The sequence below is a fragment of the Sparus aurata genome, chromosome 21 (genome assembly GCF_900880675.1).
Source record: "Sparus aurata chromosome 21, fSpaAur1.1, whole genome shotgun sequence".
Taxonomy (NCBI): Eukaryota; Metazoa; Chordata; class Actinopteri; order Spariformes; family Sparidae; genus Sparus; species Sparus aurata.
In genome coordinates, this window is record NC_044207.1 from 25,437,453 (window position 1) to 25,456,140 (window position 18,688).

The 18,688-nt window shown below is 42.4% G+C and overlaps 2 protein-coding genes across 2 annotated transcripts; one reads left to right on the forward strand and one right to left on the reverse strand.

Moving 5' to 3' along the window:
* Positions 1 to 8,341: 8,341 nt before the first annotated feature.
* Positions 8,342 to 14,177, reverse strand: mul2 (mitochondrial E3 ubiquitin protein ligase 2). Its single transcript, XM_030403174.1, has 6 exons — positions 14,051 to 14,177; positions 11,507 to 11,647; positions 11,163 to 11,250; positions 10,925 to 11,045; positions 10,296 to 10,527; positions 8,342 to 10,167 (listed from the first exon to the last, which is right to left on the reverse strand). The coding sequence occupies exons 2-6, from the start codon at positions 11,621 to 11,623 to the stop codon at positions 9,652 to 9,654; spliced, it is 1,074 nt and encodes a 357-aa protein (XP_030259034.1). The 5' UTR covers positions 11,624 to 11,647; positions 14,051 to 14,177; the 3' UTR covers positions 8,342 to 9,651.
* On the forward strand, positions 14,154 to 18,631 carry alg3 (ALG3 alpha-1,3- mannosyltransferase). Its single transcript, XM_030403172.1, has 9 exons — positions 14,154 to 14,384; positions 15,250 to 15,349; positions 15,444 to 15,591; positions 15,697 to 15,857; positions 15,979 to 16,099; positions 16,193 to 16,398; positions 16,827 to 16,903; positions 17,432 to 17,576; positions 17,671 to 18,631. Exons 1-9 carry the CDS (start codon positions 14,204 to 14,206, stop codon positions 17,849 to 17,851), a joined length of 1,320 nt encoding a protein of 439 aa, XP_030259032.1. The 5' UTR covers positions 14,154 to 14,203; the 3' UTR covers positions 17,852 to 18,631.
* The last annotated feature ends 57 nt before the right edge of the window (positions 18,632 to 18,688 follow it).

The window sequence follows — 18,688 nt, forward strand, 5'->3', positions numbered from 1 at the left end:
ATGAGCGGGTGGCGCTTGTGTTGTGAGTTGTAAACGAGAACCTTATGCACGCAACTCTCTTTACTTTCGATCAAAACGAAACTTAACTATTTCCGATAAAAAACAACTGCATACTAAACATGCAGCGAGGCATTACCAAACTTACACAAATTAATTCGTCCTGAACGGACGTAACAACTAGTCTGGTGCCACTACTGCAAAACATGAAAACGGGGAATGACGGAACGGAGTGCATAGAAAAACAAAGCGCGCACAGTATTCCGTCCCTCCCACACACCGCGCTGATTCGCCAGCACAACGCCAATCAGAACGGCCATTCAGCTGGCACACAACCGATCAGAGGATCCAATGGCTCAGACGTCCGACGGCCCTCCTCCTCAGACTTCGCATGCTCAGTCGGATCCGACAACGTCCGCGCGGCTCCAAAAGCTTCCGACAGAGCCGAACACACCAAACATATTTGTTCCCGACCTCGTCCGAGTCTCTCCAAGCGCTTCAGACGTCCAACGGTTAGGCTGGTGTGTTCCTGCATTTAAGTAGGATGGGAGAGGTGAGATGTCTCACTCTGTAGCTAAAACAGAGCGTTCAAGTCACATAGTGAAAAGAGGTGCTGCAGCAATGCACCATGTGAAAAAATAATGTGTTTTTTGAAAATTAAACTATATTAACCTAATCTACTAGGACTCCCAAATACAAGTATAACCCCGAAAATTAGCATGATATGACCTCTTTAATACTCAAACAGTATACTTCTATACTTTCCCTCAAAAATGTAAAGGATTGACTCTGGTCCAAGGTAAATGCAAGAAAAAACAAAGAGGCGGATTCAACAGGTTACTCTGACTGCATGTAAATGCTAGTCCAACTGTATAAACATAATTTTGCAAATAAATATATATTTTGCAAATTAACTCAAACATACGAATCAGCTTTACTTCTGAAATGAATTAATTAGCTTTATTTTTTGGCTTTACCTTTCATAATACCTAGCAGCAGCAGTCAGTTTAAAGTCCAAAACAAAGTGTTTGTTTAAAGTCCCATTACAAGTTGGTTAAAATACACTAAAAGTCAATTTTCTGTTGTGTGAGTCTCACAGGAGTGTTGCACTCATAAACTGTGGGGGGCATCAAAGTGAACAAACAAAATTCCTAAATATTGTTGTTTTAAAATGTTGGTTGGCTAAAGTTAGCTGCTAGCCTGCTAACACAGCTATAGCTGTTGGGAAACCAGACGTGACATCTAGCGCCGAATGAGTACTGTGTAGTCTTAGAGAAGAAATTCAAACTTGTAATTTTAATCAGGCAACAATACAAACTTAGAAATATTTATTTGTGTCCATAACTGAACAAACAAGCTGTTTGAAATAACACTGTTTGAAGCTAGAAAGGTGGCAGGGTCCGCCAAATATAAACAAAATAAAACAGTATGAAACTGCGTTGTCCTGGTTGTGTGTCAGCAGAATGAGGCTCCCTTCAGCACCACGGACAGAGCCAGCATTATTTATACATTAGCTGCATTTGAAATGACATCATTCTTTCCTGCCTCCTTTTTGTTGCAGCATGTGTTACTGTCCCCACAACATATGGTGCCTCTTTAAAGGCTAAAATAGTGAACTGACAGAACGCCTATTAGTGGACCAAACCTGTTTTAACAACTCAGGTCAGCCGACCTATCTAAAATAATCATATAATAACCTTTGCATTGAAGCGAGGATTGCTCTGTTGCCGCAGCCAGCCTGCATAGCAGACTGGTGAGAGGGACCAGATGACAGTCTTAAGATCTGTGCTGTTTGAAAGGCTTTTGGATTTTCCTACGGGGATAAGACACGGGGCGCCTGCAGAGTCAAAGCGAGTCGGGCTCCTGCCTGACTGCCTGCCTGCTGGATGGCTTCACATGGCCCATATCACCCCACAGTAAAACACATTACGGAGTCCGGAGAGCATTTGATTAAAGCGGACAGAGCATTCGGTGTCCGGCCTCCTCAGCTGTGGAACGACCTGCTTGATGGGTGGCTACATCTCTACCTTCTTTTAAGACCTATTGTGCTTTTTTGTTTTGTTTTTCTCAAAAGTTAAAAAGGTCATTGTCCACACCAAGAGAAGCTCCTCCCTCCCACAGAAAACACTGCTCCTCAAACGCCTCGTCAGCCTTTTGTCATTTTGTGACATCAGGCTACATCACAGAGTCACACATTTGCAAAGGTTTTGCGTTAGAATTGATTTAGCGCAGCCGCTCTGTTGTTGTTAGAGGTGCTGGCTCAGGCGTGTGTGAGGCGACCAATCAGAGCTGACTGGGTATTCGGTAGGTGGGGCCTTAAAGAGACAGGAGCTAAAACAGAGTGTTATAAAGGGAGGATTAAATACCTTTTAAAGACAATTTTATCAAAAGTGTTTCCATTGATGTTGTGTTTGAAATTATGGAGGGTTGATTTTCTTTATGAGTTTTTTTTTATTAATGTAGCCAATTGTTTTTTTTTTTACATTTCATCCTTGGTCCTTGATCCTTTTATTTCTCTTTTATTCCATTTGTCAGCCTGTTTATTCATAATTTACTGTGTATTTTGTTGTCGTGGTTTTGAATTTGTTGTTAAGTACTTTTAAACACTGGTTTTGCTCAATGCTACACAAATACACAAATTTCTTTGAACCACCGGTTTACTTTACATCTTTGGATGCAGGTTCCACCAAAAACCGAAGAAGGTTCACAGCTCACAGGACAACTGCAGCTAATTATCTTTACCTGAACTTGGCTCCACTCTCAAGGTGTAAGGCTATGACGCCTCAGAGATCACAAATCCGACATCTATTTGAATTTAATTTCCCAGGTATGACTCACAAAGCTCCTCCTGTAGGCCCCAGCTGTCAACAAGAGAAGCGGTTGATTCATCCCGGGATTTCTCGTGATGTCATCAGTCAGCGACGCAGTTGGAGGCTGTGGGGAAACATCTGACCTGCTGCCCCACATGATACCAGGTGCAAAAACAGAAACATGCATGCTTTAAACCAAATGGAGCTTTCTCTTTATTCTTTTTATTCTTTTTTTTTACCTCTTACCCCTAATAATGTCTTTTCCATGATGTCGAACGCAGCATGCTCGAGGGCAGTGACTCCTCATTGTCTCTGTTTGGTTCAATTGATTTCTCTCTCGGGCCACACGCTGTGATCTCTCCTCCTCCGCGCCCTTCTTTCTCTTCCTCCGTCTCTGCCGCTTTAGCAGGCGGCAGCTCTTAATGATCAGGCTCGCTAAATCAGTCATTCATCTCGGACAAGGGCACCCACCCTTAAGAAATAAGCGTGTGTGTGTGTGAGCGTGTGTGTGCTCTCGAAGCACTGCCTCCAATTACAAATGAATCACCTTGCTGAGTCACTCGGCCCCTCCCCATCCCTCCCCTGGAGCACAACTTACACACAAGCGCACACACATTGTATATACTCAGTGTGTTCCTCACAACAACAAGCCTCAGAGCAAAGAGCCAGGATCGATTCCCAGAGGATCATGTCTTCGGATTTGTCTGTGTGTGTGTGCAGGTATATATTTCAGGAAAAACTAAAAATGTACACGAGAGGACAAAGACAAAGAGGAGAGGCACACACCATCTGCAGTCTGCTCTCCCCGTCATGAAGATCAATGCTGTTTGTCCTCCTGCATGAACATCCCCCAGTTGATCGTGGGAACGCTGGCAGGTCGGCTGCCCTTGGATCAGCGAGCACACAGCTGAGATGGAAAAAAAAAAAAAAAGCTCACAGATGTAGTCTGCAGCACGGCGAGGCTACACCGAGGCAGCTGTACGCTCCGCCTCCCGCACCTTGTTCACAGGGGAGGCCAGAGCTGTGATCAAAGGTGGATGTTTCATGTTTGTTTTGTACCATGATGGGGAAGTCTGGCCGAGTCGAAACGCAAGAAGTTGCAACCAAGTTCTGTTCAAAAGTTTCTACATTTCTTGACATGATGACTCTGTTATCGTGTGGTGATGTAGGGGGTCAGCAGAGGATGGCTAACCTCTTACAGCAGCTTTAATACAATTACAAGTCACTTAAAAGAATTAGATCCTTTTAAAAACAAAACACGTGAGTTAAGATTATGAAATATGATGCCTCGTTACAGTTGAAACTACCTGAATGTATATGAAGCGGTTGAAATAAGCTTCACCTCAATCAGTCAAAATATTAAATCTAGGGTTTTTACATGTGTTAGGGTGTGGTATGATGCTTTATCCTAAGGGTGCAGGATTTAGGGGGGATTTGGAAGGAACTGAACATACATATGTTTCATTAGTGTTCAATCGACTTAAACTTAGAATCATTGTGTTTTTGGTCGTCAAAGAACAAGCCTTCAATATCTATAAGCTGTGTCTCTGTTCAGGGGCTGCATCCACAGAGGGCTGCATTCGAAGGCGTCACAGCGGCAAGACGAGGCTGTCCTGTTTTTAAAGGCTCCTTCAAATACAGCCTTCTTTTTTTGTACCGTGAAGGAAACAACCGTCTGATTTGTTTTTCCAAAAGACAGCTATGGTGGACAGGTGGAAGTATGGGGTTTGGAGCCACTCGGATAGCTAACAATTATTGAAACAAACAAGGGACCCCGATACTGTCAAGGTTGCTAGGCAACAGGAGCGGTGCTTCGTGACACAGGGGTAAGTTCGGTGGGAGGGGGGGGGGGAAACTGGTGACGTACAGTACATAGGAAATTCCCCCAAAGACCAGACAGCCTTGTTTAACAACACTCAGTTTGACCTTTTAAGGATCGAGACACAGCGTCGCGTCTGCCGTGTTGCACCGCCGTGTTTCTACAGTAACCCAGACTAGAGGAAATAAACACTGGCTTTGCGTTTTATAGCGGACTGTGTAGAGACAAAGGTGAGGCGAGGGGTATTTTGTTGGTTGCGATCTACAAACTCACTGCTAGATGCCACTAAGCATTGAAATAAAGGCCTTGAATACTTCTACCACCTCTGGCTGTGGCTCCTAATGTTTTTAGCATGTGACGTCTTAAAACAAATCAATACAAAGGCCTTGTTGTACCCCTCATCTGCAGTTCAACCAAAGAATGACTTTCTGTTTTGTTTTATTCGAAGCAGCAGATCAATATTTTTCCAGTGACAAATTTGAAGCTCCACATTGTCACCCCTCATCTCCATGGAGCGTTTTAGCGTCTTCAAGCTTGTTGTTTTGGTTTGCGGCCCTCTTTACTCTCAGCAACTAGCTGCCAAACAACGAGAAAACTAAGCACACACGACTTCCATTCGTTATGAGGCCAACATCACGACTTCAAATAAATCCTAATCGACCTTCAGGATCGTGACTCACAAAGCAACTTGATAAGGTGATAATGACATTGCCGTGTTTCCAGCTTATGGACATCTCAAAACCTCAGCTTGTAAAAGCAAAACCTGCACGGCTGAGGTAAGTGATGAAATGTGTTTTGAGTTGTTTGTTTAGTTTCACATTTTGGGATCTTTTTCTGCACACGTAGGCTAGTAAAAAGAATAGAGAGTAGAGGAATAATCCCTCTATCTGATACAGTTAGGGTGGTTTTCTTTTCTGCTGTGGGATTTACAGTATCTTTGTTTTGAGAATCCTGGGTTTGATGGATGAGCTCTGAACAAACAGAGCACAAACTGATGGGGGGAAACAGAAAAATCTTTATATCTGACCAGTGCGTAGTTTCCCTATTATACCATCCCTGTTTCCCTCCCTCCTCGGGGAGGGAGTGCTTGGTTTGTTGATGAGAGGAGAAGCACTGCAGTCACACTGCCATACAAAGTAGGTCACTTATCCCACGTTTCACTGCATGCCCAAAGCAGATGGGTGACAGCGGTAATTGGCATCGGGGACTGTAACACGCTGTGATGGCTCTCTCTCCTGAGATACCGCATCTCTACCTTTCCTCCTGCTGTCTGCTAATGCCAAAGTTAAAAAAGAGCCCTCCACCCCACCGCTCCCTGTCAGGAACACGAGCACATAAGGTCACGGTGTGGCAGGATTTCAAAGATTTATCCAAACTTTTTTCCGCAGATCTGGAGCAATGCCATTTTCATTTTACACTCAATCGCTCGGTGAATGGAGCATTTGGCTCCATCTGCTGCAGTTTGTCTGGACTATGGCAGACACTTTTTGGATGCAGTTCTTCAACACAGAAGAAATCCATGGCAATGTGTTACACAAATAAACAAATGCACTTCAAAACAGAATGATGCCATATTTGTACATTTTTACTTTTAAGGCTTACTACTGCTCCATCAGACCACCATATCATTTTTTTAATACGGCCACAGCCATGCTAGCAGCTCTGTAAGTAGCCTATGTGTTTTAGCAAATCTATGCTTTAAGCTAAATGCTAACATTAGTGTGCTAGCATGCTCACCATGAAACTGCTAACATGATCACGTTTAGAAGGCGTGTACTGCTCCAAACAGCTACATTACTTTACTACATTAGCCATGAGCTAACGTCAGCCAACATGGAGAGTGTGTGTCAGTTTGACACTCACCAGAGACTCTATCCTTTTTCTCCTCTAGTTAGCATTAAAGACATAATATACATTACACATAGCTCAGTAGTCGTGTATGTGCAATAAGTACAGTATATTGTTGAAAGCTTTTAGCACTTCAGGGAAATTGAAATTATATAGCCAACTGAGGTTGTATAGGACTAAAACCCACAGTGCTTTAAGCTAAATGCTAACATTAGCATGCTAAAATGCCAGGAATGATGATTCTAACAGGGCTGGTATGTTGTTTTCCATGTCCACCATGAAAGTTTTTGTTAGCAGAGTAACATTCAGCAGGAGTAGGTTACTGCTTAATGTAATTTATTTGGTAATAAATAAACCAAATTATTGGACAAATTTACATTTTTGTACATTCAAACTCATGACCACAAATATGAACCTCGTGGTGCTACAGGAAAATATCTGAACCAAGTTCCATGGACTAGAAACAGAAAATCAGTACGATTCATCCTCTGAAGAGCATGAATTGTATCATTTCATGGTATTTTACTGAATAGCTGAGACATCTCAGCGTAGTTATTGCCAGTCTGGTCTCATACGGTTAGTTTGAGGTTATTAAAAGTCATTATAATTCCTCGCCAGGCGAATGTCACTATTAAATCCCCGTATTTCAAACCGGTGCTCCTTATAAACAAGATTTTACCTAATTAACCACCACTGTCTGCACCCTCATCATCGCAAATCAGGGTCTACACCCATGAAGCACAGCCAATTAGAGAATAATCATATCATCCAAATTGTTTGTCAGCTTTCAGAAGGGATTAAGCAGGATATCACAGTGTACATTAATTGCATGTGACTTGGAAAGCATCCCCTGGAATCAGTGTGTTCCCTCACTGTCAGCCACTACAGTTCACTGCCTCAAGTGACAAAAGATGGACACCTAGTGGTAGAATATATTTTTTATCATAATCCAGAGACAGTGAAATAGGCCTCAAGTGAGCCCAAAGTAGTTGTGATATTGAACAAAGACAACAACAAAATAAGCTTTTGTCACGATATAAACCTGCGTACATTATCTAGAGTTGCTTTTAGTTGTGTTTTTTTAATGCCGTTCACTCTCCTCAAAGGCCCACGTGAGAACATCCCTATAACGGTTTTGCCCTAATTTCTTTTTATCCTCTCAATTATTCAATTAAACTGTAATGAGCAAACCAAGTGTGGCGCTGCGTTTTTTCCCATGCCCTCAGAGGTCTGCCGGTGCTACTGTAATAGTCTGTTCCCCGAGAGCCACAGCTGCTGTTCTGCTGAGAGGGCTCGTGAAGAATTTGTCAAACTGAAACCCTTGTGACCGCTGAGGAAGATTTATGGGATCCTGTGTCTCCCACCTGCTCCTTTTTCCACCCCCCAACTCGGGCCCCCACGCCCCACTCTTCACCTTGTACCATCTCCCTCCCTCCCCCAAAACCCCCCCCAACACATGCCTATTAGTCTCTCCCCTTCTGTGCTTCTGAGAAGAAGAAAAAAAGAATCAGAAGGTGGCTTTTCATCCATCCGCCCTTTCTCCACCCGCTTGTTAGAGATGACAGAAATAGTAAGCCTGATGACTCACTACACCCGAGTCTTTTCAGGCACCAGGTGCTGTCGAGCATTTGTGCCTATAGAAAAATGTAAAAAACCTCCATCGTGAATTGATTTTCAGGCTCCTATGAAGCACGTGGATCTATTCAGACGTGAGATACTTTTTGATTTTTTATGTTTAAGAGGAGCGACAAACATTTTATGTCACAGCTGTTCAGACGTATGTGGATCAGAGACGCAGGCAGGCAGAGCAACAACTCTTGAATCATATACGATCCATACGCACAGACATAACGAGCAGTACGGCATGTTATGAGACTCAAAAGGTTTATTATCACTCCATTTCTAAAACAAGTTTAAGAGGTGGGTGATTTAGCACCATCTCTCCGTGACAGTGAGCAAGATGCATTACACAAATGGTTCAAAGAGTGATGATTTATTGATTTTCTTTCAAGAAACTTTTCACACACACACACCGGCCGAGCTGTAGTGCATTAATTACACCTTACTACTTTGCAATAAATTATCTTTATTTCAGTAACTCCCAGTGGCTCAAATCTGTGACTGGCTGAAAGAGTGTGAAACAAAAGCTTAGCTACCTCATGACCGGATAAATACAGTCGAATTAATCTCAGCAGCAGTCTTATAAATGACCCAAGTAAGGCACAAAAGAAACATGTAGGAAAATAAACATCTCTATTGTATAAATGTACACCCTTTTCCCCAATTACTTAATTTCTCTATATCTCTCATTTACAATTACAGATAAAAGTATCTCACTGACACTCTGGCATTTGCAAATTATCCTTATAATTCATGTTTTATTGATACAGTATATTCTCAAAACCTTCTGGCAGCGAGAGTAATTATATAAGATGAGAACAGTAGTTTAGATCTAATGAGGTGTGAAAGGAGACATATGCTTTTAGTTTTTTTGCCTTTCCTACAGTTCGTTATGTTCATTTTTGTGATCGCAAAAAGATTTTGAAAGTTACAAGAAAAGCCAGCAGTCCAGCCTCTAATACTTTGACTTTGTGACGTCACATTACACCGCTATGGCCACTGTAAAGATGTAGAGACATCTCTGATGTAGAGACACCTTTGGTATAAATTGGGGGAAACTTTGGGATTTTTGAGAAAGAATGTGTACAGTGAGTTACAGTCGTCAAGGCAAGATTAAATTAAAGCCCTAAAAACCTTCTCCAGATCACTGAATGACAGAAATTATTATCATTTTTTTTTTTGCAATATCATGTAGCGGATAAAAACACGTCTTGTTTGAAAGTGATTATCACAGTCCTGATGGGCAGAGCAGATGACTTTAGGGGGAGCAGATGACTTTAGGTAGAGCAGATGACTTCAGGTAGAGCAGATGACTTTAGGGGGAGCAGATGACTTTAGGCAGAGCAGATGACTTTAGGGGGAGCAGATGACTTTAGGTAGAGCAGATGACTTCAGGTAGAGCAGATGACTTCAGGTAGAGGAGCAGGTAATACTATTCTAGTAGTAACCCAAAATAAAAATAACAAACCTGAAAGTGAGCATAATATGTCTCCTTTAATCTGGTACAGTTTGTGTGTTGGTTAAGTTCCTATGAGGTCATGTGGTCGCACAGGTGCGTCAGACGTGGTAGAGAGGCACCACTCTGCTTATGGTCTGTCTACATATGGGGCAACGGTGTTGTGGGAGGGCCTGGTAGCAGCTGTGGCAGCAACACACATGTCCACAGTCCAACAGAATACAGTTACGTGGCTGACTGAGACAAATCACACAGGCGTTCTCTATGTGCTCCTCTGCCCCGTCATGAGGAGCCTCGGGGCCCGTCGCTGGAGCTGGAGCTCTTGGTGCGTCGGCCAGGAGCCTCTCAAATTCCCTCCTCTCCCGCTCCCGCTCCCAGCGAGTTTTTAGCTGGCAGTAGTAGCGTCGGCCGATCCAGAAGAGGACCGCCGCTCCCGCAAAAGCAGAGACGATGGCGAGCACCTTCCACAAAACAGTCGTGCTCTCTTGCTCCCCTCGCAGGGTGTCAAAGTCCGCAATGCTCAAGAAGTACTGTGAGCCATTGGAGGGTGGTCGAAGATTCAGAGTGCCGTCTGTCTCCAGTGTCAACTCCCCTACGCCTGTTAGGACTGTGCCCACCTGAAACAAGAATGAGTCTTGTTCATATTTGCCCTCATGATTGACATAACACGGTTTATGCTTTGTCACATGAATTAACTATTGAGCTATAGATGTTAACAACAACAGTCTCTGATCTAACAACTGACCTTCAGCATTTCCTCGATCTCCAGTTGCCCTTTGAGCTTCTCCCCACTGAGGTACTGTCCTACGATGTCGCTCAAGCCGTAATTAACCTGGTGGAACTTTTCGTGGGTGATCTCCATGGGGAATCCAGAGGCCTGCAGAGGACACAGGACTCTGACCGACGTATCATTGGATCCCATTAACACAAAAGGCACCGCGTTCACCCTCTGGTGCACGATGCGTTCACTGTCTGTCCTGTTACAGGAAAGGGAAGGAACATCGGGTCTTAGTCTACATGTATGATGACAAAGGCAAAATATTATTAACACTGGAACTTTGGGGCTGCCTCTGTGCTTCATGTATAAATAAACAAATAAGTAAGCATGGAGTCTAACTGGACCAACATTTTAACATCGCAACAGTATTTACAGTATTTCAGGCATTTCCAGAGGCTGCAAGACACGATGGAAGCCCCTGAATTGCATAAAGTAGCCTTAACCTTAACTTTAAGCAAATAAGGAGCATGTTACCCTTCTTTCTCTCTACTTGATCCCTGTCTGACCTATATTTTCCACTTTCACATGTAGGTAAAAATACCAAAACAATTATCATGTATAGCATCGTAAGGCTGCACTCTTAATGGATTTCTCACCAAGAGCGCGTCAGGCTGTTCCACACCAGCCTGTGTTCTTTCAACATGAATTTCTGCAACACTCCGACAGATTCCTTTTGGAAGTGACTCGAAAGAGGCTCGCCCACTGGTTGCACAGCACCTAGAGAATATTAGACACACACGCACACATAATAAAGAACAGGCAAGTATGGTCCATGCATTCTTCTGCCTAAAACATATGCAATCAACTCTTGTCAGTATCGGAAAACCTTGTTACCTTCGATAACAGCGTACTGTAGACATGCTCCTGGAGTAACTTTCAAGATGTCTTTGAGATTTTTATCTATGGGGAAGTGTGGGGCCTCCTGATGACACAAGACACAGACGTGTTGATATGCAGTTTACGCACCATAGTAGACATGCTTCAGGTTCCTTTTTTAATTAACTGCACGGAAGCATGGACCCACCAGAGAATAAAATATATTTCTGACACACAATTTTATTGAGCATAGCCTTCAGTCCATAATCAATACAATTTAGACAGCAAGAAAACAGAAAATGAAAAAGAAAAAATCTAATTATGGCAATGCAAAGTTATGTAAAATGATGTTCATTACTCACATCAAGTGTATCCAGTGTCTTCCGGCTCTTCTTATAGAGGTAGTAGCAGATGCCTGAGAGGGTAAAGGTGGCCCCAAGGCACACTACCTCTGGAAAGTTCACATGAAATCCATCCATTCCTCCTGGATCTCCTGTCACCGCCTTAGGAGCAGACCAACAGAAACATACAGTATGATATGTAAAGTGATCAACAAATCAAGCTGTCATGTTTCACTGAAAAATCTGAAGAAGCAAGACTCATCCCGACTTCACCGTGACGTACTTTGAAACATTTATATTGTCACTGGCATGAAGTGTTGATTGATCAGAGGGATGTGATAATATAGTTACATACTGTGAAGCAGAGTCCTGCAACATAATGATTCCCTGCCAATTTAACATTACACCACTTACATCTAGATTTTTCATTATATTCAAGATCACAAAAATGTGCACGCTGCTGTTTGCATTTACAAAGACTAGGGCTAAATGCAGTGTAACAGACTCATCTCAGGGGTGTATAATTCTGCTTGACTAACAGCACTTCATAATGCTCTTAGGAGGTCATCGTCAAACCCAAAATAAACCCATTAGCCAAAAATAACACATGTAAGCTCATCATGTTAGGAATATGCATCACAAAGGCTCACTGACATGGGCCCAATGCTGTTTTCAACCAACACGAGCAGTTACATCAGGCACTGCAAGATGTAAATTCTGTCATTAAAGCGACAACCATATCTTGTAATAAATAAAGCAAAGTAATACATGTACACTTTTACATTTGCACATGTTTAGCAAACAAATAAGAAATTGTGAGGCACAAACTGGGTCTAGGACTTGGCCATATCAAAGGAAGCTGGGTCTTACTTGTTGTTAGGGGTTTACCAAAATATCGATACTATGATGTATCGCGATATTTCGTCTTGAGGTACATTATCGATACACTGGCGCCAAATATCGATATTTAATAACATTTTAGTTGCGGTCAGTGTGTGTGTAAAGAAGAGCCACTGTGCAGTATACACTTCGTTTAACTTGGCTGTCATTCTTGTGAAATTGATTGACAATGTTTTGTAATTCCTGTGACATGGATTCAGTTCAGTCAATAAATTCTGAATTTCTTCAGTGACACAGATATCGTGATGTATCGTGGATGAAATTTCTCGCAATATAACGATTATCGCGGAATCACTGTATCGTGATATTATCATTATCGTGGGCAAAATATAGTGATAGTATCGTATCGCGAGGTACCTGGTGATACCCAGCCCTACTTGTTGTGAGGTGATTTATTTCTGTGGCAGCTGAAACCATTAATATAACTCAAACTTTAACTAGCCTATTATAATTGTTGCATGAAGGTTCGTTGATGGTGACTGGTCTATTCTTGGTGACATATAAAACAGCAGGATGGAGACAGATAACTTATCAATCAGTGATTTACTGTTTTCCAAAAAATGATCAGCTTCACAACAACAACAGTTCCTGACTGTAACACACATGACACGGAACCGCAAAATCAGGAACAGGACCATGGTGAGAGGCAAAAGAGAAGCAGATACAACAGGTCACTGTAACTGCATGTAAATATGCAAATATTAATGGTATAAACATACATCTGCGAGAAGTCAGCTGTGTACAGATTGGAAATATATCTTTAGAAAATCAATGTGAACGTATGAACCAATTTAACTTCTGAATTACATTAATTAGCTTAAGTTCTGAACCTTACATAACTTAGCATTTGAACTCCTAGTTAAGCAGCAGTCACAGTTTAAAGTCCATATGACAGTGTTTGTTTAGAGTGCCATTAGAAATTGTTTGTATCCAGAACTGACTAATGAAGCTGATCTCGGAGGAAAATAAGGTTCCCAGGACACTTTTTGAAGCTAGACAGGAGGCAGGGTCGGTCAAATATAGGCTAAACAAAGTAAAACAGTATGGAACTGTGTTGTTGTTTAAAGTAAATGTGTTTGTTTAGTTTAAACGAAACCTTGGTGTATTATCAATAAACATGAGCAATGTCATCAGACACTGACTATGACACATATACACAGGTGTCTAAAATGTAATTAACTTAGCCAACTAAGCTACTAAGAATATGACTGAAAATGGCATCAGGTCTGGTTGATAAGCACTGGGCAAACTGCATATCATGTATGTTTTGTTAAATCGGATTAACTAGCTAGCTTTTAGCACTATTTCACACAGACAAATAAAATGAATGTAGCATTTGTATTCTTAGCAAAGCAGCATTCACAGCTTAAAGTCGATGTTACTGTGTCAATTCCTACTGCTATTGGAATCGGTAAAAACTCTCTAACGTCCATTTTCTATGCTGTGAGTTTGCTCTCCGTCACATAACGTGTTTCAGTGATATTACTTTCTTCAAAACATTAGCGAGCCGGCTAACGCCGCTTTTGCAGCTGTAAAACCACTGGTGACCTCTAAACGTATATTTTACGACTGCACGTGAACTAACCATCTGAGCAAACATGATTCACGTCCAACAGTATACACGTCTTAAGAGCACGATCAAAAATACACCTGTTATTGTTTTACCTGTCAGAAAAACAAATCCCTCAAGTTGACATCTTCGCCGCAAGTGGCGTCCATATCACGTGACGTCGCTCAGGAAGTCGATGAGTCACGTGACGAACCCTTCCTGCGCATGTCCGTTGCGGTTCTTCTCCACGTCGCTGCTGGTCCTCCGACATGGCAGGAGCTGCTCGGAGAAAGCCCCCCGGCGCCCCGTCCCCTCTGTGGGGCAAACTCCACGCACTGTGGCAGGACAAACATTTGGTGTTGTTCAAGACGGAATACACGCTGCTGGTCGTGTCAGTGTTGTGGTTCCTGGAGATCGGGTTCAATGTGTGGGTCATACAAAAAGTAGCATGTAAGTAGCTGCGTTGCTAGTTAGCATGCTACCGTGTTTCGTCGTTCCTGTGAACGTGTCTGAGCGCTAAGTAGCTAGCGTTAGCAAACCTGACAACTTCCACTGCCACCTGTCAAAGGGAATCCACTGCCCTTGCATGACAACATACAAGCGTCTGTTCTGTCCCAGTGTTCACTGGTATTCTTTATTTTCGGCAGCTGCTATCTTGAAAACTGAATTCAGCCAAAATTGTTATTTTATTTGACAACACTGAAAACTCCTACAGGCGTGATATTGCACCTAGCTTATATATATCAAGCATTAGTTTGTATGTTTTCTCATCAGAGTTATGATAATCTATATTATTATATCATGTGTTTCTAATGTAAGGCTTCAATAATCACCATCATTATCTTGATAAATCGATTAATTGTTTAGCTAAAAAAAAGGACAGAAAACGTCAAGAAATTTTAGTCAAACAGCCCCAAAAAACAAAGTTACGTTAATTTATAGTGATTTAAAACGTTTTTCTTTTTTTTATTCTTGAGAACTGACCAGTATCATCAACTATCAAAGTGTTTGGCAATTATATTTATTTAAGATGGCTAACCAATTAATTGCAATTAGTGGATCAACCGTAAATTTGCAGACATAAGCAAATGATGGTCGTTTTAATCGATTCTGATTCAAGATTTGCCTCAGGAGAAAAATACACATTGTTGATTATAAATAAATAACAGCACTGAGAATGTGGTCATTACAAAGATAACCTTCCCCTTCATTCATGATCATGATGACAAATATACTTTATTGTAAGTCGCTTTGGACAAAAGCGCCTGCTAAATGTAAATGTTAAATGATCACTGATTTATATTCTTCACTCCAGACACCGAGATCGACTGGAAAGCCTACATGGATGAAGTGGAGGGAGTCATCAATGGTACTTACGACTACACTCAGCTTAAAGGAGACACCGGCCCCTTGGTGTAAGTTTCAAATTCTTTTTTAGCGATACAGATCAGACTCTGGTCGTCGGATGCAATGTTTAGTGCAGGTTAAATGAGCACCTTGTCGTCGCAGGTACCCGGCCGGCTTTGTCTACATCTTCACAGCTCTCTACTACATCACCAGCCATGGGGTGAACATCCGTCTGGGCCAGTACCTTTTCGCCGTTTTCTACCTCATCACCCTGCTGCTTGTCTTCAGGATATACAACCGCACCAAGAAGGTCAGTCTGTGTGACAACAGCCTTTACCAGAGACTTTACTTGTTGCTGTAATTTCCCTTTATTGCCATAATTCTATATGTTTATTCCCCTGATTATTTTTCCCAGGTTCCTCCATATGTGTTCTTCTTTGTGTGCTGTGCCTCTTATCGGATCCACTCCATCTTTGTGCTGCGTCTCTTCAACGACCCGGTGGCCATGATGCTGCTGTTTGCAGCCGTCAACCTCTTCATGGACGGACACTGGACTCTAGGCTGCGGCCTTTACAGGCAAGTCTGGACTCCTTAACAGCACAATGCAGCTTTTCATGTAATGTCTTTTAGAAGACATATCTTTTTGCCATTTGTGACATGATGAAATTACAACTCAATCTTCCTCTCTTTCTGACAGTTTAGCAGTGTCTGTGAAAATGAATGTGCTACTTTTTGCTCCCGGGCTGCTCTTCCTCCTCCTGTCTGAGTTCGGTCTAATCCGAACCATCCCGAGACTTTCTCTGTGTGCAGCCATACAGGTAAATATTCCATCTGATGATAAAACCAGGCATTATTTTGCAACACAGTATTGCCAAGTATCATCTCTAAATCAATCCGTCATGATGTTGCAGGTTTTGCTGGGTCTGCCTTTCCTCCTGGAGAATCCGGTCGGTTACTTGAGCCGGGCGTTTGATCTCGGCCGTCAGTTTATGTTCAAGTGGACGGTCAACTGGCGCTTCCTGCCAGAATGGCTCTTCTTGAATCGGTACTTCCACTTAGTCCTGCTGGCTGCCCACCTGCTCACCCTGCTGCTCTTCGCTCTCCGCCATTGGAAGAGGTGAGACTGACTTTGGCTGTGCCAAGGTCACTGTTGGCATAGCTGGAGAGGAGCTCGAATCAATCAGGTGTTAAAATCATGCCAATTTTTGTTCCGCGGCACCAAAGGAGGTTGGCTCATTCAGGTTCCATCCCTAACATCTGAGGCATCGGGGTTGTTTTGATAATGAATTCAGAAACCTGCGGTGCCGTGGAAACTGTTTTGCCTGCGACCATATTGCTTCTTAAACAGCATGACGTGACTGCAGACAATGCAACAAGCTGTCACGAAGAACAATGAAAAGTGATGCTGCACACATTTAAAGATGGGGTCAACGATTGTGACAAAAAGACTTGTGTAAAAAAACGTGCCACATTGCTTGCATTTTATTCAGGGAGGTGGGATTTACAATATCTTTTTAGAAAAGTAACAGTTTGCTCTCTCACCAGGCCAGGAGTAAGCGTCTTCGACCTCCTCAAGGAACCAGGGAAGAGGAAAATCCCTCCTCAGAAAACCACCGTCGATCATATCCTTTGAATCTGCTCTTATCTTTAGAATATCGTTCCTTAAACGCATAATATGTAACATTTCCACATGAGTGACCACACATATGTTCTATATTTTTTAGTAGTTGAGTACTTGAAAACCCAAAGAAATCCATCGTTTTATCCAAGATAGCAGTGAGTTTCATTTGGTCAGATGTTGAGGAAGGAAGTCAACAATCTAGCTAGCTAGAGTTGAATATCGTTTTTGTTGCTCACTAGTAATGAAGCACAATTATTAAATGCTGTTTGCTGTGCACTCTGATTAACAATGAAGACATCAAGTTCCATAATCAGGAGTTACTGCACAATGTCATCAAACTCCATCTTTTGTTATTGTTTTTGGAGACAACTCGCAACAGAAATTACATACTGTGCATTTAAAGCACAAATTATTATCAACTAACATCTGCTGCTAGGTGTCAAATATAAATTGGCTAAACATGTCAGAGTAAATTAACGATGTTCCTAGTATCCGCTGGTCTTTGTATCGAACCTTAACAAACGATCACAGATTGTACTGATTCTGTTCACCTCTAACTTCATTGGTATGTGCTTCAGCCGCTCATTGCACTACCAGTTCTACGTCTGGTACTTCCACACGCTGCCCTACCTGCTCTGGAGTGGAGGAGTCAAGAAGCTGGCCCACCTGCTCAGGTAAGACAGAGTCTAAGTATGAGACCACAACTCTCATTCACACCACTCAACCAGATGTTAATGCCATGTGTTCTTGCTTCTGGTTTTTGTTCAGGGTCCTGATCCTGGGTCTGATCGAGCTTTCGTGGAACACCTACCCGTCCACTAACAGCAGCTCGGCCGCCCTCCACGTCTGTCACCTCATCATCCTCCTCTGTCTGTGGCTGGCTCCGCCCCTGCCATCAGCCCCAGCGGAAACCCAAGACGATACGCCCGCCAAAGACAAACGCCAGTGAGCCGCAGCCTGATCGGACCAGACATCGTTGTTCGTCTAATCAGCTGTCTCAACCTTCCCTCCCTCTTTGATCCACACAACACCGGTGCAGAGGGAGGTCGCTGGGGCGGACTGTTTTAATACAAGGAGCCATCCGATGCTTCTCATCTCAGCTTACTGCTAAAAGTGAAGGAAGCTAATGTGTGGGTGCCGTCTGCAGACCTACACCATGACAACGGCTTGCAGTTGAAGAGATGAAAAGAGAAAGGAAATGTGAATTCTCAGGTTTCATTTTCAGATAGCTAAAGAACGGTGGAGTACAGTGCGGGGATGAAAATTGTGAATGTCGTGCTGTTTTGAAAGAATTTGTTACATAGAATATAGTATTTCTACATATTATGTTAAACCTGCACTCTGCCCATGTTTCAACTGGCCTCAAAGTTTTTCAAAGTTCAAATTCAAAAGATTATAGTTATTTATGCACAAATTATTACACACATTGTATTAAAAATTAAGTATTTTGAAGATGTGATGCAGAAGTTGAACTTGGCACCCAAAGCTTTAAATGAATCGCATTAATGGCATCTTTGCTTCCCCCGATTGTTTTCCATTAATTTTATAATTTTACACAAACGTGTAAAACCGAGCTGTAGACAATCAGGTCCCAGTTGTGAAGTCACTTGTTATTTTTCTGTCGCGAGCCTCTCACCACACTCATGAGCACATACGTAGAGTTAATGTGAAATATTTGCAGTAGAATGAGGCAGCAAAAGTTTTATATTAAACAGAGATGCCACTTAAACTCGATGCTGTGCTTTTCTTCTTCTGTTTGTTTTTGTTACACATTACAACAAATGAC